Source organism: Pseudophryne corroboree, chromosome 2, assembly GCF_028390025.1.
Source record: "Pseudophryne corroboree isolate aPseCor3 chromosome 2, aPseCor3.hap2, whole genome shotgun sequence".
Taxonomy (NCBI): Eukaryota; Metazoa; Chordata; class Amphibia; order Anura; family Myobatrachidae; genus Pseudophryne; species Pseudophryne corroboree.
In genome coordinates this window covers 818551332-818571897 of record NC_086445.1, presented here as the reverse complement: position 1 = coordinate 818571897, position 20566 = coordinate 818551332, and the positions used below count along the sequence as shown (strand labels likewise).

Genomic DNA, 20566 nt, shown 5'->3' with positions numbered 1-20566 from the left:
ATCACAAACTGTGCGCCACAACAAAGCAGCCCAAGAAAATAGGTGGTAGAGAAAGTGTCACCTACACTTTAGAATGAACAAAGTAAAAATAGTTACCACCCTGATTCGCAGGCGCTTTCAAAAAAGCCCATTGGTACTCAATCTCTCTAAATCTTTGGAAATGATTCAACCTTTTAAGATAAAAGAGACACTAACATAGCATAATACTGTTATAACAATAAATTTGTTTGTATATGGGGGGAGATCCAGACTCGTATCCAAAATGGTGGTCTACCGTGGTAGACAAATGCGCATTAGGTAAAGAGCGGATCAGCATCCGTACTTGCTGTAGTTCTTATGGATATCCTCCTTATTTCATCAACCGTGATGACATGTAAATGAAATGGATCTCAAATAGTGTTATACCATTTAAAATTTATTGCCACATAAAAACATGTAAAATATAAAATAAACCCCTTTGACAGATGGGTTCTCACCAGACAAGATGGTCTACCGAAATAAGTAGACAACAGCGTTTGTTATATAAAAAAACAGCCAGGCGTCCCCAGGAGTCGTCATAAACAGCCAAGTGAGAGCTCCACTTGTCCCCTGCTACCTCCACCAATAAATTTTAAATGGTATAACGCTATTTGAGATCCATTTCATTTACATGTCATCACGGTTGATGAAATAAGGAGGATATCCATAAGAACTACAGCAAGTATGGATTCGTGATCCGCTCTTTACCTAATGCGCATTTGTCTACCACGGTAGACCACCATTTTGGGTACGAGTCTGGATCTCCCCCCATATACATCCCTAATAGCCTCTATCATCAACTGCACCCCTTTTGCAAGAGATGCTGCCCCCCGCAACACATCCCCGTCACCGTCTGCAGTATCAGAATCGGTATCTTCCTGCATGATCTGTGCAAGAGCACGTTTATGTGAATATACAGCGGGGAGCTCTGATGTACCAGAACTGGGCCAGACTACCATAGAGTTCTGTAAAGCCTGAGTTGCAGATTCATGTTGCGCAACCCTATTTGAAATCTGAGAAATCATAGATTTGATAGAGGATAACCACTCAGGCTCCCTTGCTGGAATCTGTGCTAAACCAGTGCAATCCTGATTACATAGAATGGGATAATCCTGAGAGGACATATGCTCTGCAGCATGTGACACAGAGTCCCTTGACATTGCTTAATGGAGACCACAGACACTCCACACACACACACACACACACACACACACACACACACACACACACGAGGACAGACAGAGTTTCACCCCAAGAATGGCAAAAGAGACACAGAGATTGGAGCCAGCCCACACACAGCGCTTTTAATATAAAGGGAGACCCCATATCAGCGCTGACTGTGCACCTTAATAGGTTACACAGTCGTTTTGCAGCCTCCCCCCCCCCTATCTACAACCCCCTGGTACCGTGAGAGATAGCTGGAGTTGCTGTGGAGGGACTTGCTCTTCCTGTACAGCGCTGTGCAGGCAGGAAAATGGCACTGAACGCTGCTGGGTCCGCTCTGAGGAGAAGCTCCGCCCCCAAAATGGCGCTCTCTTCCCCTTTCTTTCTAGGATTATACTGGCCTGAGGATTTATGCTGGCTGAGATCCCGGGACCCCGACAGGCTGTGTGTAGGGCATAGGCGCTGGCTCAGGGCGCCCATCACAGCGCCACACTATGTACCGCTGAGCCTCCAGAGCGAAGTTAATACTGCTCTCCTACCCTGATTTCGCCATCTTCACACTGGCCCCCCGCTTGCTAGGGGGTGTCGGTGACTCACTCGCCACTGATCTTCAGCTCTGTAAGGGGGTGGCGGCATGCTGCTGGGGTGAGCGATTCCCTGTGGCGGAGAACGATCTATCCCCTCAGGAGCTCAGTGTCCTGTCAGCGGAGATAGTGGCTCAGACCCCGCAGGGCGGACACTACTCCCCCCCTTAGTCCCCATGAAGCAGGGAGGCTGTTGCCAGCAGCCCCCATGTAAAATAATAAACTCTAAAATAAACTTTTCTAGAGAAACTCTGGAGAGCTCCCCTAGCTATGACCGGCTCCTCCGGGCACATTTTCTAAACTGAGTCTGGTAGGAGGGGCATAGAGGGAGGAGCCAGCCCACACTCTCAAACTCTTGAAGTGCCAATAGCTCCTGGTGGACCCGTCTATACCCCATGGTACTAATGTGGACCCCTGCATCTTCTAGGACGTAAGAGAAAATGGTTTCGTCTAAATGGGATGAAGTTCTTATCCGTCACAAATGACATTTTCTTTCATTCTACTCCATAAGAAGCTTCTAGGTGAATACCAATGCTCTCCCACTCAGCTGTGTCAAGACGTACAGTACTTTACTATGATGCTCAAGTAAGACCTTATGGGGGTATATTCAATCGTCTTTACGACAGACGGCAGTTTTCGACTTCGTCAGTTTTCGACTTTTTAAGGTCGAATCCTGATTCGACCAATTCAATATTTTGCTAAAGTTTTCGACAAGTCGATAAATTCGACTTGTCGAAAAGCACGTTGATCGGCGGAATAGCTGACGATCCACGTGTTTATGTCGAAAACGGGGCCAAATCAGACAGGTTTTGGACACCTTTTCGACCATCTCAGTCCGACATCAAAATTATGTCGGACTGAGATGTGGACCCAGAGGAGGCGGGAAGGGGGGGAGCCAAAGGGCGACGGGGGGACAGCCGGCGGGCATACAGGGAGATCGCGGTGAGGTCAGGCGGCTGAGTGACATCCTGCTGCATCCTGACATCCTGCTGCAGCGCTACTCCGTAGCGCTGCTCTCCCTGTATGCCCGCCGGCTGTCCCCCCGCGGCTCGCCCCCCTTCTCCTCCTCTGCGTCCCATCTAAATTCGACTTGAAAAGTCGAATTAAGATGGGATTGAATAGGGGTTGTCGGATCCATTCCGACAAATACATGTCGGAATGGATCAGACTTTAATTGAATATACCCCTATGTGCGGTAAAAAAAAAGGCCCTTGGACTGAAACAGGAATAAAGATTCTACTAACATACATGGCCTCTTTCTTGGAAAGATTGGTAAGAAACGGACTCTAATTATTCAGATGAGTTGCCAGTTTTCCCCAAGCTACCTAAAAGGAGAGTGGATGTATCGCTCAAAGAAACCAATAAGATTTTAGCTATCATCTGTCTTAAAGTGGAAATACCTACACTTTTCATTTATAGAAGTTTTAGTAAAATCGACTCACTGATGTTTTTCTCTATCCAACACTAAAAATGTTTGGGCCGGTAGGCAATCTTGGGATGTTCCAAAAAATTTGGATAAGACATAAGAAATTATGAAACTATAATATAATACATATTTCAGTGCGCCCAAATATAATCCACAAACTCACTCACTGGATGGTCTCTGTTTGCTGCAAGTATGTCTTCCTTTGGAAACTGTAAGAGGCTTGAATCAAAGCCATGCCTCTGTAGGCTGTCTCCGTGTCCACACCAACAGCAACAAAACACAGTCTTTGGCGTACGTGCATTTATGAACTCACTCTCTGGAATATACTTTTTATTGTTAATTTACAGGTTGAGTATCCCTTACCCAAAATGCTTGGGACCAGAAGTATTTTGGATATCGGATTTTTCCGTATTTTGGTATAATTGCATACTATAATGAGATATCATGGCGATGGGACTCAAGTCTAAGCACAGAATGCATTTATGTTTCATATACACACAGCATGAAGGTAATTTTAGCCAATATTTTGAATAACTGTGCATTAAATAAAGTGTGTGTACATTCACACAATTCATTTATGTTCCATATACACATAGCCTGAAGGTCATTTAATACAATATTTTTAATAACTTTGTGTATTAAACAAAGTTTGTGCATATTGAGCCATCAGAAAACAAAGGTTTCACTATCTCACTTTCACTCAAAAAATTCCGTATTTCGGAATATTTGGATATGGGCTACTCAACCTGTACTGTTTTGTCTGTATTTAGGCATACGAAAAGGAACACTCATTGACAAAGGTTACACCCACTTCTTTCATGTTAATCAGTACTAAAGGTTTCCATGACACATTGTACAACAATCAGTGAAGACCAAGCAGGTATGTTGTTTAAATAATCCTCTGGACCTGTAAATTTTATTTTTGTTCTAGGTGACTAACAGAATTGAATAAGCTCAAGTAAATATTATACCCCTTTTATACCTAAGTCCTGGGTCTGATATGGGATTTGGAACACTGTTCCAAGCTGGGACAGACCCTTTCTCACAGCGGCGCCAATCCAGGTTAATCCTTGATCAGCGACGTTCACACTGCACGTGCTTGGGGATTACATCATCTCCTTGCGGTAGAATGTGGCTATCCCCATACTGTAAACGAAAACTGGGTCAATACGACCTGTGTTACCCGTTTACACTGCATCTTACACGGGTCCTTGCTGTGTAAAACACTGTGGCTTCAAGGTTGGATTCCTGGATCACTGGACCTGGGTGTAGCCTTTTCCACTGGGCAAAAACCCAGGCCATTGCGTGTTCATGTGCAAAAACCCGGGTTTTTGAAGGCAATGGATAAAGGGGTATTAGTCACAAAATATATAGGGGTATATGCAATTGCGGTCGAATTCCCGAAATTGTCGAATTTCGGGAATTTTTCGCCAAAAAAAAAAATCGACAATGCAATTCAGTACTTTCCGACAAAAAAACGGACTTTCAAAATTCGACTTTTGACAAATTCGACTTTTTTGCAATGATACACATGCTGCAATTCGACCAAAGTCTATTCAATTCAAGTTTGGAAATTCGACAACAGTGCTTTTAGACAGTAAATTCGTCATTTTCAATCCGCCACACTTTGGAGGGTGAAACCAATAAAAAAAATTTAAAACATGTTTTTTTTGGTGTTTTTTTTTTTGGGGAATAGCATATCTATTTATATTAGAAGGGATTAGGTACTTGGTTTGTCTTTTTTGGAGGCACAAGTATTATTTATATATTTTTTAAAATTTTTTTTTTTTTTTTTTATAGCTGGAACGGTAAAATCAAGGAAAAAAATGGCGTGGGGCCCCCCTCCAAAGCATAACCAGCCTCGGGCTCTTCGAGCTGGTCCTGGTTCTAAAAATGCGGGGAAAAATTTGACAGGGGATCCCCCGTATTTTTAAAACCAGCACCGGGCTCTGCACCTGATGCTGGTGCAAAAAATACGGGGGACAAAAAGAGTAGGGGTCTCCCGTATTTTATACACCAGCATCGGGCTCCACTAGCTGGACAGATAATGCCACAGCCGGGGGTCACTTTTATACAGCGCCCTGCGGCCGTGGCATTAAATATCCAACTAGTCACCCCTGGCCGGGGTACCCTGGGGGAGTGGGGACCCCTTCAATCAAGGGGTCCCCCCCCCAGCCACCCAAGGGCCAGGGATGAAGCCCGAGGCTGTCCCCCCCATCCAAGGGCTGCGGATGGGAGGCTGATAGCCTTGAGAAAAATGTCAGAATATTGTTTTTTCCAGTAGTACTACAAGTCCCAGCAAGCCTCCCCCGCAAGCTGGTACTTGGAGAACCACAAGTACCAGCATGCGGGAGAAAAACGGGCCCGCTGGTACCTGTAGTACTACTGGAAAAAAAATACCCAAATAAAAACAGGACACACACACCGTGACAAGTACAACTTTATTACATACTGCCGACACACACATACTTACCTATGTTGACACGCCGACTGCCACAGTCTCCGACGATCCGAGGGTACCTGTTAAAAAATTATACTCACCTTCCAGCGTCCAGAGATAAATCCACGTCCAGAGTATAATCCAGGTACTTGGCAAAATAACAAAACGCAAAAACCCGTGCCAGCGGACTGAAAGGGGTCCCATGTTGACACATGAGACCCCTTTCCCCGAATGCAGAGACCTCTACGTGACAGCTGTCACTGAAAGGTCTCTTCAGCCAATCAGCGAGTGCAACGTCCTTGCACTCTGCTGATTGGCTCTGCGCGTCTGAGCTCAGACAGCACATCGCAAAGCCTCTCCATTATATTCAATGGTGGGAACTTTGCGTCAGCGGTGGGGTCACCCGCCGGTCAGCGGCTGACCGCGGGTAACCCCCCCGCTGACGGCAAAGTTCCCACCATTGAATATAATGGAGAGGCTTTGCGATGCGCTGTCACAGCACAGACAGCGCACAGCCAATCAGGTGAGGGCCACGTAGTAGCGCTTCCTGATTGGCTGAAGGGACCTCAGTGACAGGAGTCACGTGGTGTCCCGGCACATTCGGGGAAAGGGGTCTCATGTGTCAATATGGGACCCCTTTCAGTCCGCAGGATCGGGTCATTGCGGTTTTTTTTTTTGCCAAGTACCTGGATTATTTTCTGGACGTGGATGTATCTCTGGACGCTGGAAGGCGAGTATAATTATCTTTTATTTTCAGGTATCCGTGGATTCTACTTGGAGAAGAGGACCGACTGCTTCGTGTCAACATAGGTAAGTATGTGTGTGTCGGCAGTATGTAATAAAGTTGTACTTGTCACGGTGTGTGTGTCCTGTTTTTATTTGGGTTTTTTCTTTCAGTAGTACTACAGGTACCAGCGGGCCCGTTTTTCTCCCGCATGCTGGTACTTGTGGTTCTCCAAGTACCAGCTTGCGGGGGAGGCTTGCTGGGACTTGTAGTGCTACTGGAAAAAACAATATTCTGTCATTTTTCTCAAGGCTATCAGCCTCCCATCCGCAGCTCTTGGATGGGGGGGGGACAGCCTCGGGCTTCACCCCTGGCCCTTGGGTGGCTGGGGGGGGGGGGGGGGGACCCCTTGATTGAAGGGGTCCCCACTCCCCCAGGGTACCCCGGCCAGGGGTGACTAGTTGGATATTTAATGCCACGGCCGCAGGGCACTGTATAAAAGTGACCCCCGGCTGTGGCATTATCTGTCCAGCTAGTGGAGCCCGATGCTGGTGTAAAAAATACGGGGGACCCCTACTCGTTTTGTACCCCGTATTTTTTGCACCAGCATCAGGCGCAGAGCCCAGTGCTGGTTTTAAAAATACGGGGGATCCGCTGTCAATTTTGAACCCGGATTTTTAAAACCAGGACCAGCTCGAAGAGCCCGAGGCTGGTTATGCTTTGGAGGGGGGACCCCACGCCATTTTTTTCCGGGTTTTTCCCATTTTTTCCCGTTTCTTTAATTCGCGGCAAAATCCGGCAAATCGTCCGTTTTTCGCCCGCGGGACTGTCGAATCCGTTTTTCATTGAATATGGTGAATTCCGGCAGCCACCTGCCGGAATTCACCTGTCGAATTGTGTCGAATTAAAAAACGGCGATAATTTGCCGCGATTCGCCGTGAATTGCATATACCCCATAGGGAGTTAATGCTGTTATTAACAGCTCATCATGCTTAAAGATGAGATGTACAGTAGGAAAGGACCAGCTTGCCAACTGTTTGTCTACCATAGCTAGAAAAAAAAAAAAAAAAACATAAAAAGGAGGAATGTCAAAATACAGAGATGAAGCTTTGTGGCATTGAAGTCTGAGGGAAGGACATCATTCTGGGGTAGTTAGTTAGTCCATTTTAAACCATCAACTGGTGGTGAAACAACTCTGCACATTAAAAACACTTGCAGAACCTATGCAGTGGTACATTAAAGTTGTTTGACCTTATAGAATATGTTATTTGTGTTGCTGTGTGTGTGTGTATATATATATATATATATATATATATATATATATATATATATATATATATATATATATATATATATATATATATATATATATATATATATATATATATATATATATATATATAAAATAAGAATTTACTTACCGATAATTCTATTTCTCGTAGTCCGTAGTGGATGCTGGGAACTCCGTAAGGACCATGGGGGGGGATAGCGGCTCCGCAGGAGACAGGGCACATCTAAAGAAAGCTTTAGGATCACCTGGTGTGCACTGGCTCCTCCCCCTATGACCCTCCTCCAAGCCTCAGTTAGGATACTGTGCCCGGACGAGCGTACACAATAAGGAAGGATTTTGAATCCCGGGTAAGACTCATACCAGCCACACCAATCACACTGTACAACTTGTGATCTGAACCCAGTTAACAGCATGATAATAGAGAAGCCTCTATAAAAGATGGCTCACTACAACAATAACCCGAATTTTTTGGTAACAATAATTATGTACCAGTATTGCAGACAATCCGCACTTGGGATGGGCGCCCAGCATCCACTACGGACTACGAGAAATAGAATTATCGGTAAGTAAATTCTTATTTTCTCTGACGTCCTAGTGGATGCTGGGAACTCCGTAAGGACCATGGGGATTATACCAAAGCTCCCAAACGGGCGGGAGAGTGCGGATGACTCTGCAGCACCGAATGAGAGAACTCCAGGTCCTCCTCAGCCAGGGTATCAAATTTGTAGAATTTTACAAACGTATTTGCTCCTGACCAAGTAACTGCTCGGCAAAGTTGTAAAGCCGAGACCCCTCGGGCAGCTGCCCAAGATGAGCCCACCTTCCTTGTGGAGTGGGCATTTTAAGATTTTTGGCTGTGGCAGGCCTGCCACAGAATGTGCAAGCTGAATTGTACTACAAATCCAACGAGCAATCGTCTGCTTAGAAGCAGGAGCACCCAGTTTGTTGGGTGCATACAGGATAAACAGCGAGTCAGATTTTCTGACTCCAGCCGTCCTGGAAACATATATTTACAGGGCCCTGACCACGTCAAGCAACTTGGAATCCTCCAAGTCCTTAGTAGCCGCAGGTACCACAATAGGTTGCTTCATGTGAAATGCAGAAAACACCTTAGGTAGAAATTGAGGACAAGTCCTCAATTCTGCCCTGTCAGAATGAAATATTAAATAAGGGCTTTTATATGATAAAGCCGCCAATTCTGACACACGCCTGGCTGAAGCCAGGGCTAACAGCATCGTCACCTTCCATGTGAGATATTTTAAGTCCACAGTGGTGAGTGGTTCAAACCAATGTGACTTTAGGAAACTCAACACAACATTGAGATCCCAAGGTGCCACTGGAGGCACAAAAGGAGGCTGTATATGCAGTACCCCTTTTACAAATGTCTGAACTTCAGGCACTGAAGCCAGTTCCTTTTGGAAGAAAATCGACAGGGCCGAAAATTGAACCTTAATGGACCCTAATTTTAGGCCCATAGACAGTCCTGTTTGCAGAAAATGGAGGAAACGACCCAGTTGAAATTTCTCTGTAGGGGCCTTCTTGGCCTCCCACCACGCAACATATTTTCGCCAAATGTGGTGATAATGTTTTGCGGTTACGTCCTTCCTGGCCTTGACCAGGGTAGGGATGACTTCATCTGGAATGCCTTTTTCCTTCAGGATCCGGCGTTCAACCACCAAGCCGTCAAACGCAGCCGCGGTAAGTCTTGGAACAAACAAGGCCCCTGCTGGAGCAGGTCCTTTCTTAGAGGTAGAGGCCACGGTTCGTCCGTGAGCATCTCTTGAAGTTCCGGATACCAAGTTCTTCTTGGCCAATCCGGAGCCACGAGTATCGTTCTTACTCCCCTTTGCCGTATAATTCTCAGTACTTTTGGTATGAGAGGCAGAGGAGGGAACACATACACTGACTGGAACACCCACGGTGTTACCAGAGCGTCCACAGCTATTGCCTGAGGGTCTCTTGACCTGGCGCAATACCTGTCCAGTTTTTTATTGAGGCGGGACGCCATCATATCCACCTTTGGTTTTTCCCAACGGTTCACAATCATGTGGAAGACTTCTGGATGAAGTCCCCACTCTCCCGGGTGTAGATCGTGTCTGCTGAGGAAGTCTGCTTCCCAGTTGTCCACTCCCGGAATGAACACTGCTGACAGTGCTATCACATGATCTTCCGCCCAGCGAAGAATCCTTGCAGCTTCTGCCATTGCCCCCCTGCTTCCCGTGCCGCCCTGTCTGTTTACGTGGGCGACTGACGTGATGTTGTCCGATTGGATCAATACCGCCTGACCCTGAAGCAGGGGTTTCGCTTGACTTAGGGCATTGTAAATGGCCCTTAGTTCCAGAATGTTTATATGAAGAGATGTCTCCATAAGCCCTGGAAATTCCTTCCCTGTGTGACTGCTCCCCAGCCTCGCAGGCTGGCATCCGTGGCCACCAGGACCCAGTCCCGAATGCCGAATCTGCGGCCCTCTAGAAGATGAGCACTCTGCAACCACCACAGGAGGGATACCCTTGTCCCCGGTGACAGGGTTATCCGCTGAAGCATCTGAAGATGCGACCCGGACCATTTGTCCAGTAGGTTCCACTGGAAAGTCTTGCGTGGAATCTGCCGAATGGGATTGCTTCGTAGGAAGCCACCATTTTTACCCAGAACCCTTGTGCATTGATGCACTGAGACTTGGTTCGGTTTTAGGAGGTTCCTGACTAGCTCGGATAACTCCCTGGCTTTCTCCTCCGGGAGAAACACCTTCTTTCTGGACTGTGTCCAGGATCATCCCTAGGAACAGAAGACAAGTCGTCGGAACCAGCTGCGATTTTGGAATATTGAGAATCCAATCGTGCTGCCGCAACACTACCTGAGATAGTGCTACACCGACTTCCAAGTGTTCCCTGGATCTTACCCTTATCAGGGAATCGTCCAAGTAAGGGATAACTAAAATTTCCTTCCTTCGAAGGGATATCATTTCGGCCATTACCTTGGTAAAGACCCGGGGTGCCGTGGACCATCCCTACGGCAGCGTCCGAACTGATAGTGACAGTTCTGTACCATAACCTGAAATACCCTTGGTGAGAAGGGTAAATTTTGACATGAAGGTAAGCATCCTTGATGTCCCGAGACATCATGTAGTCCCCTTCTTCCAGGTTTGCAATCACTGCTCTGAGTGACTCAATTTTGAATTTGAACCTCTGTATGCAAGTGTTCAAAGATTTTAGATTTTAAAATCGGTCTCACCGAGCCGTCTGGCTTCGGTACCACAATAGTGTGGAATAATACCCCGTTCCCTGTTGCAGGAGGGGTATCTTGATTATCACCTGCTGGGAATACAGCTTGTGAATGGTTTCCAAAACTGCCTCCCTGTCAGCGGGAGACGTCGGTAAAACAGACCTTTGGAAACGGCGAGGGGGATACGTCTCGAATTCCAAATTGTACCCCTGAAATATTACCTGAAGGATCCAGGGGTCTACTTGCGAGTGAGCCCACTGCGCACTGAAATTCATTGAGAACGGGACCCCACCGTGCCTGAACTTGTAAAGCCCTAGCGTCATACTGAGGGCTTGGCAGAGGCGGAAAAGAGTTTCTGTTCCTTGGAACTGGCTGATCTCTGCAGCCATTTTCCTCTCCCTCTGTCACGAGCAGAAAAGAGGAACCCTTTTGTCCGCTTGCCAACCAGGACTGCGCCTGATATACGGCGTCTTATTTTGAGAGGCGACCTGGGGTACATCCCCTTTTTTGTTAAGGCAATACTTCCAAATGCCGTTTGGAATCCGCATCACCTGACCACTTTACTGGTATAATTGGACAACGCACTTATACTTGATGCCAGTCGGCAAATATTCATCATGCATATATAGAAATGCATCTTTTAATTGCTCTATAGGCAATAATATACTGTCCTTATCTAGGATATCAAATTTCCAGTCAGGGAATCCGACCACGCCAACCCAGCACTGCACATCCAGGCTGAGGCGATTGCTGGTCGCAGTATAACACCAGTATGTGTGTAAATACATTTTAGGATACCCTCCTGCTTTCTATCAGCAGGATCCCTAAGGCGGCCATCTCCAGAGAGGGTAGAGCCCTTGTTCTTACAAGCGTGTGAGCGCCTTATCCCCCCTAGGGGGTGTTTCCCAACGCACCCTAACCTCTGGCGGGAAAAGGTATACTGCCAATAACTTTTTAGAAATTATCAATTGTTATCGGGGGGAAACCCACGCATCATCACACACCTCATTTTATTTCTCAGATTCAGGAAAACTACAGGAAGTTTTTCCTCACCAAACATAATACCCCTTTTTTTGGTGGTATTTATATTATCAGAAGAGTGTAAACTTTTTCCATTGCCTCAATCATGCAATGTGTGGCCCTATTGGAAATCACGGTTGTCTCTTCACCGTCGACACAGGAGTCAGTATCCGTGTCGGCGTCTGTATCTGAGGTAACGGGCGCTTTAGAGCCCCTGTATGAGACGTCTGGACATGCACAAGCTGAGTAGCCGGCTGTCTCATGTCAACCACTGTCTTTTATACAAAGCTGACACTGTCACGCAATTTCAACAGTACATCCACTCAGGTGTCGACCCCCCAGGGGGTGACAACACTATTACAGACACTCTACTCCGTCTCCTCATCATTTTTCTCCTCATACATGTCGACACAAACGTACCGACACACAGCACACACACAGGGAATGCTCTGATAGAGGACAGGACCCCACTAGCCCTTTGGGGAGACAGAGGGAGAGTTTGCCAGCACACACCAGAGCGCTATATATATACAGGGATAACCTTATATAAGTGTTTTTCCCTTTATAGCTGCTGTATTGTTTATACTGCGCCTAATTTGTGCCCCCCTCTCTTTTTTAACCCCTTTCTGTAGTGTAGTGACTGCAGGGGAGAGCCAGGGAGCTTCCCTCCAACTGAGCTGTGAGGGAAAATGGCGCCAGTGTGCTGAGGAGATAAGGACGCCGAGAAAGGGGCGGAGCCTATCATCCGTTTTCTTGTATGTTTTGGCAGGGGTTAAATGCATCCATATAGCCCAGGAGTTATATGTGATGCATTTATTTTAGCCATAAAAGGTTTTCTATCGATTTATTGCGTCTCAGGGCGCTGCCCCCCCAGCGCCCTGCACCCTCAGTGACCGGAGTGTGAAGTGTGCTGAGAGCAATGGCGCACAGCTGCGGTGCTGTGCGCCTACCTTTATCTGAAGACAGGAAAGTCTTCTGCCGACGATTTTTCCGGACCTCTTCGCTCTTCTGGCTCTGTAAGGGGGCCGGCGGCGCGGGTCCGGTGACCCATCCAGGCTGAACCTGTGATCGTCCCTCTGGAGCTAATGTCCAGTAGCCTAAGAAGCCCAATCCACTCTGCACGCAGGTGAGTTCGCTTCTTCTCCCCTTAGTCCCTCGATGCAGTGAGCCTGTTGCCAGCAGGTCTCACTGAAAATAATAAACCTAAACTAAAACTTTCACAAAGAGCTCAGGAGAGCCCCTAGTGTGCACCCTTCTCGTCGGGCACAGAAAATCTAACTGAGGCTTGGAGGAGGGTCATAGGGGGAGGAGCCAGTGCACACCAGGTGATCCTAAAGCTTTCTTTAGATGTGCCCTGTCTCCTGCGGAGCCGCTATCCCCCCCCCATGGTCCTTACGGAGTTCCCAGCATCCACTAGGACGTCAGAGAAATAGGATTTTAATAACTACCGGTAAATCCTTTTCTCTTAGTCCGTAGAGGATGCTGGGGTCACCATTAGAACCATGGGGTATAGATGGGATCCGCAGGAGACATGGGCACTTTAAGACTTTGAATGGGTGTGAACTGGCTCCTCCCTCTATGCCCCTCCTCCAGACTCCAGTTACAGAACTGTGCCCAGGGAGACGGACATTTAGAAAAAAGGATTTATTGTTAAACTAAGGTGAGATTCATACCAGCTCACACCTGAAGCATGCCGTACAACATGGCATTCAACTGAACACATGTCAACGGACAAGAACAATTTCAGCAACATGCTCACAATAAGGTAACACAACAAGAGTGAAACCACAACTTATAACTGCAGATACAGTACGCACTGGGACGGGCACCCAGCATCCTCTACGGACTAAGAGAAAAGGATTTACCGGTAGGTATTAAAATCCTATTTTCTCATACGTCCTAGAGGATGCTGGGGTCATCATTAGAACCATGGGGTTATACCAAAGCTCTAGAATGGGCGGGAGAGTGCGGACGACTCTGCAGCATCGATTGACCAAACTTGAGGTCATCATCGGCCAGGGTATCAAACATGTAAAACTTAGCAAAAAAGTGTTTTAACCCGACCAAGTAGCTGCTCGGTAAAGCTGTAACGCCGAGACCCCCCCCCCGGGCAATCGCCTAGGATGAGCCCACCTTCCTAGTGGAATGGGCCTTCACCGACTTCGGTAACGGCAATCCTGCCGTGGAATGCGCCTGCTGAATCGTACCACAGATCCAGCGCGCCATGGTCTGCTTGGAAGCAGGACACCCAATCTTGTTGGGAGCATACAGGACAAACAGAGCCTCTGTTTTCCTAATCTGAGCCGTTCCGGCGAAATAGATTGTCAAAGCTCTGGCCACATCCAGATACTCCGACTCAACGAAGACGTCAGTAGCCACATGTACCACAATAGGTTGGTTCATGTGAAAAGAGGAAACCACCTTCGGAAGGAATTGTTGACGTGTCTTCAACTCTGCCCTATCTTCATGGAAGATCAAATAAGGGCTCTTGTGTGACAAGGCCGCCAACGCAGACACCCGCCTCGCAGATGCCAAGGCCAACAGAATGACCACTTTCCAAGTGAGGAATTTTAACTCTACCTTCTGCAAAGGTTCCAACCAATGTGACTGAAGGAAATGCAACACCACATTAAGATCCCATGGTGCCACTGGAGGCACAAATGGAGGTTGGATGTGCAACACGCCTTTCACGAAAGTCTGACTTCTGGAAGGGAGGCCAATTGTTTCTGAAAGAACACCCATAAGGCTGAAAACTGCACCTTAATTGAACCCAATCTTAGGCCCGCATCCACACCTGCTCGCAGAAAATGGAGAAAACGTCCTAGCTGAAACTCCTCCGTAGGAGCCTTTTTAGATTCACACGAAGAAACAGATTTTCTCCAAATATGGTGGTAATGTTTAAACGTTACCCCTTTCCTGGCCTGAATAAGTGTGGGAATGACTTCACTGGGAATACCTTTACTGGCTAGGATTTGGCGCTCAACCGCCATGCCGTCAAACGCAGCCGCAGTAAGTCTTGATACACGCATGGCCCCTGCTGTAATAGGTCCTCGCGCAGAGGAAGAGGCCAGGGATCTCCTATGAGTAATTCCTGAAGATCTGGATACCAAGCTCTCTCTCCTTGGCCAGTCTGGGACATTGAGGATCGCTCGAACCCTCGTTCTTCTTATGATCTTTAGAACTTTTGGAATGAGAGGAAGTAGAGGGAATACATACACCGACTGAAACACCCACAGTGTCACCAGTGCAACCACTGCTATTGCTTGAAGGTCTCTCGACCTGGAACAATATCTCTGAAGCTTCTTGTTGAGACGAGATGCCATCATATCGACCTGAGGAACTCCCCAACGACTTGTCACTTCTGCGAAGACTTCTAGGTGGAGGCCCCACTATCCTGGATGGAGATCGTGCCTGCTGAAGACTTGATCAGTACGGGCAGATCTCGAAGAAGATGTTCCTCTTGTAGAAGGCCGTTGTAAATGGCCCTTAACTCCAGAACGTTTATGTGAAGACAAGTTTCCTGATTTGACCATCTTCCTTGGAAGTCCCCCCCACCCCCAACCCCCGTGTGACTGCTTCCCAGCCTCGGAGGCTTGCATCCGTGGTTACTAGGATTCAGTCCTGGATTCCGAACCTGCGCCCCTCTAGGAGGTGAGAGCTGTTAAGCCACCACAGGAGTGAGATTCTGGCCTTGGAAGACAGGATTAACCTCCGGTGCACGTGTAGGTGGGATCCGGACCACTTGTCCAACAGGTCCCACTGGAACACTCTGGCATGGAACCTGCCAAACTGAATGGCCTCGTAGGCCGCAACCATTTTCCCCAGCAACCGAATGCAAGATGTATTGACACTCTTGCTGGTTTCAGAATTTGCTTGACCAGACTCTGAATTTCCAGAGCCTTTTCCACTGGAAGAAAGACTCTCTGTAACTCTGTGTCCAGAATCTTCCCCAAGAACGACAATCTCGTCGTTGGAAGCAACTGTGAGTTTGGCAAGTTTAGGAGCCAATCATGTTGTTAAAGAACAGTCAGGGAGAGTGCAATGTTCTGCACCAACTGGTCCCTGGATCTCGCCTTTATCAGGAGATCGTCCAAGTACGTGATAATAGTGACTCCTTGCTTGCGAAGGAGAACCATCATTTCCGCCATCACCTTGGTGAAAATCCTCGGAGTCGTGGATAGACCAAACGGCTACGTCTGAAATTGGTAAAGACAATCCTGGATTGCAAATCCCAGGTAAGCTTGATGCGGAGGAAAAATGGGAACATGTAATTAGGCATCCTTTATGTCTACTGAAACCATGAAATCTTCTTCCTCCAGACTGGAGTTCACCGCCCTGAGAGATTCCATCTTAAATTTGAATTTCTTCAGGTAGAAATTTAGGGATTTCAGGTTTAGGATTGGTCTGACCGAGCCGTCCGGCTTCGGGACCACGAAAAGGCTGGAATAACAGCCTTCTTCCTGTTGTGACGGGGGAACCAGGATAATGACTTGATTCTGACACAACTTTTGTATAGCCTCGCATACTACCTCCCTTTCCGTAGGAGAAACTGGTACGGCCGATTTGAAAAATCGGTGAGGAGGAACGTCTTGAAACTCCAGTTTGTACCCTTGGGACACTATTTGTAAAACCCACGGGTCTAGGCCCGAACGAACCCAGAACAGACTGAAGAGTTTGAGACGCGCCCCCACCGGTGCGGACTCTCGCACGAGAGCCCCAGCGTCATGCGGTGGATTCGGCAGAAGCCGGGGAAGACTTCTGCTCCTGTGAACCAGACAAGGCTGGTGATATTTTACCTCTTCCCCTTCCTCTACTAGCAAAGAAGGTAGAGCCTCGCCCTCTTTTGTATTTATTGGGCCGAAAGGACTGTATCTGATAGTGGTGCGTTTTCTTTTGTTGCTGAGGGACATAAGGCAAAAAAAGGATGACTTACCCGCGGTAGCCGTAGGCACCAAATCATCGAGGCCATCCCCAAACAAGACACCACCTTTGTATGGGAGAGACTCCCTATTCTTCTTGGAGACTGCATCAGCATTCCATTGGTGAATCCACAATGCTCGCCTAGCCGAGACCACCATGGCCTTGGCCTTTGATCCCAAAAGGCGAACATCTCTTGCAGATTCCCTGAGGTACGCCGCAGCGTCCTTGATATAACCCAGCGTCAAGAGTATGCTATCCTTATCCAGTGTATCTATATCAGATGACAATTTCTTGTTTACTATCTGCTGGGTCCTTAAGGGCCGCCATGCCCGGTGCCGGCAGAGCCACCTTTTTAGATAACTGGGACAGGGCCTTGTCCAAAATGGGGGGTGACTCCCACTTTTTCCTGTCCTCAGTGGGAAAGGATAAGCAACCGGAAATTCTTTTGGGAATTTGAAATTTTCTGTCAGGGCTTTCTCAGACTTTTTCAAATAGAGCGTTCAGTTCATGAGAGGGAGGAACGTTACCTCCGGTTTCTTTCCTTTATACATACAGACCCGTTTATCAGGAACAACTGGGTCCTCAGTGATATGCAATACATCTTTTATAGCCACAATCATGTACTGAATGCTCTTTGCCAATTTCGGATCTAATCTGGAATCACTATAGTTGACACTGGAATCAGTGTCCGTGTCGGTATCAGTGTTAACCAACTGGGCAAACTAACGTTTTTGTGACCCCGAGGGGTTCTGGACCTGCAATAAAACATCCTCCACAGATTTTTTCCATGCCTGGGTCTGAGACTCAGACTTATCTAACCTCTTACTGATACAAGCCATATTCGCATCAATATATGGGTACACTATGAGGACCGAACCCAGGTCCCTGTGTATATTATACCAGTGCTTCAGCCCACTAGGCTATTAAGCCTCTTTCAAGACATTCACCCAGTCAGGAGTCGGCGGTGCCGACAGGGTCTCACCCACATTTATCTGTGTCCCCAATACAGCCTCCTCCTGGGAAGAGCACTCAGCCTCAGACATGTCGACACACGTGTACCAAACACTCACAGACACACTGGCCTTAGAAGGGGACAGACCCACAGTAAAGTCTATTAGAGGGACACAGAGAGGATTTGCCAGCTCACAACCCAGCGCCAAACAACCCTGAAAACACTAAATAATGCCTCAGAAGTTGTAGCGCTTTTCTGCCAATATATTGCACCAAAAATGTACTGTGCCCCCCCCCGTTTGCACCCTGATACTTGTCAGTCAGTGGAAGGGAGGACCAGCGTCTCTGCAGCCTTGTGAGAGGAAATGGCGCCGAGCAGTGAGCTGAGGAAGTGAAGAAGCCCGTAATGGCGCGCTTCTGCCCGCTCCTAAATAAATAAATAATTATACTGGCGGGGGTTCGGACAGTGCCTAGGCACTAATGTCCTCTCTTGCCAGGTCAAATTGAGGATTTTATGCTGCCCCCGCGCCCTGCACCCTGCAGTGCCTGTGATTTGTGTGGGACCTCATAAAGCCGTCACTGAAGAGAAGTCTTCTTTCTTCTGCTACTCACCCGTCTTCTGACTTCTGGCTCTGTAAGGGGGTGACGGCAGGCTGTGGGAGTGAGCATCTAGGAGTACCCAGCGATCATCACCCTCATGAGCTAATGGTGTCCTGTCAGCCAGAAGCAGAGCCTTTGAACTCACTAGAAGTAGGTCATACCTCTCTCCCCTAAGTCCCACGAAGCAGGGAGACTGTTGCCAGCAGTCTCCCTGAAAATAAAAAACCTAACAAAAGTCTTTTTCAGAGAAACTCGGTAGAGCTCCCCTGTAGTGCATCCAGTCTGCCTGGGCACAATTCTAAAACTGGAGTCTGGAGGAGGGGCATAGAGGGAGGGGCCAGTTCACAGCCAAAGTCTTAAAGTGCCCATGTCTCCTGCGGATCCCGTCTATACCCCATGGTTCTAATGGTGACCCCAGCATCCTCTAGGACGTATGAGAAATCACAGCTTGCGTCAATTTAAAAGTCTCACATTTTCATACTAGAAAAGAAAGTTAATAATAGAAAGTTCAAACTAACCACATGCATTCTCCTGGCCACTTCCAATGCCTTCTGTTTAGCGGTTTCGACAGCATATTCATGGGGTGCACCAAACAAAGACTTATCAAGGGTCTCTTTGAACCAAGAAGGCACTACTTCAAAGCGAAGGCCCTGCGTATGTAAAGAAGATATACTGTAACGTGCAGTCTTAAATGCTCTTTCCTTAAGATTTCATAGTACACAAAAGATGTAGAACTATAAGAAGTAAACCTCCTGGGATGAGGTACTGTGTATACAATAATATATATTATATACCCGGCACTCCTGTGTACCTTTTAGTAATGCCCAGGTGCCATCCGTAATGAAGCTGGTATAGAAAAAGCAGGCAGCAGTACTCAGGGTCTTATACGTGTAGAAAAATTTGTATACAAACAGATCACATCAAGTTACCAACGTTTCGGGGCTCGTAGCCCCTTTTGCACACACCTTGACAAAGGGGCTACGAGCCCCGAAACGTTGGTAAGTTGATGTGATCTGTTTGAATACAACTTTTTCTTATATAGCTATCCAAAAAGCAGTGTGTACAGGTGCGCTGGTAGTTAAAAGGTAATAGTTCTCAGTCCACAGGTAATCCACTCTGGGCTGTAGCACAGGTGTACATCAACACTGCAGCAACTCTCCTTAGAAGGCTCAGGACTCTTATGAGCATTAAATAGCTAGAATGGAGAATGAAGAGAGTGCGCTCATAGTGCAGATCAATTTTTATTTAAAAACACAAATTAAATAAAAACATCAGGTAATTCTACAGGACTCGTACCGTGAATAACCCACACCGTGGGCAGGTTAGCAGATGGTATAATACATTCCACAGTGGCAAAACTGCATACCGCTGACACATGGACCCGGGACCTTACACCGCGCTTCCAGACCGTACCCGTCAGGACACCGCGTCACGAACTCAGGGAGCCTGTGCAGTGCAAGTGGACAAGATCAAACGTCTGGCAAGCACAGCATCAACATGTTTCGTAGATTACTTCATCAGGATGCTCCCGGTGTGGGTTATTCAGGGTACGAGTCCTGTAGAATTACCTGATGTTTTTATTTCATTTGTGTTTTTAAATAAAAATTGATCTGCACTATGAGCGCACTCTTCATTTATATATATATATATATATATATATATATATATATATACACATACATACATACATACATACATACACACATATATATATATATATATATATATATATATATATATGTATATATATATATATATATATATATACATACACATACACACTCTCCCTGCTGTCACTGCCGCCACCCTCCCCGTCGTCACACACATATCCCATATCCAAATATTCCGAAATACGGAATTTTTTGAGTGAGACTGAGATAGTGAAACCTTTGTTTTCTGATGGCTCAATGTACTCAAACCTTGTTTAATACACAAAATAATTAAAAATATTGTATTAAATGACCTTCAGGCTGTGTGTATAAGGTGTATATGAAACATAAATGAATTCTGTGCTTAGACTTGGGTCCCATCACCATGATATCCCATTATGGTATGCAATTATTCCAAAATACGGAAAAATCCCATATCCAAAATACCTCTGGTCCCAAGCATTTTGGATAAGATATATATTATATATATATATTATAATAAGAATTTACTTACCGATAATTCTATTTCTCGGAGTCCGTAGTGGATGCTGGGGTTC

General features: G+C 46.8%; 1 protein-coding gene across 3 annotated transcripts in view; it reads right to left on the bottom strand.

Moving 5' to 3' along the window:
- ASMTL (acetylserotonin O-methyltransferase like) overlaps positions 1-20566 on the bottom strand; it is a 122462-nt gene that overhangs the window by 88477 nt on the left and 13419 nt on the right. For 2 of the 3 annotated variants that reach the window (XM_063955690.1, XM_063955691.1), the window contains exon 4: positions 18879-19010. The exons of the other annotated variant lie outside the window; for it this stretch is intronic. In XM_063955690.1, coding sequence (XP_063811760.1) covers positions 18879-19010 — 132 coding nt within the window. The remainder of the gene's footprint in view (positions 1-18878; positions 19011-20566) is intronic. 3 annotated transcript variants of the gene reach the window in all.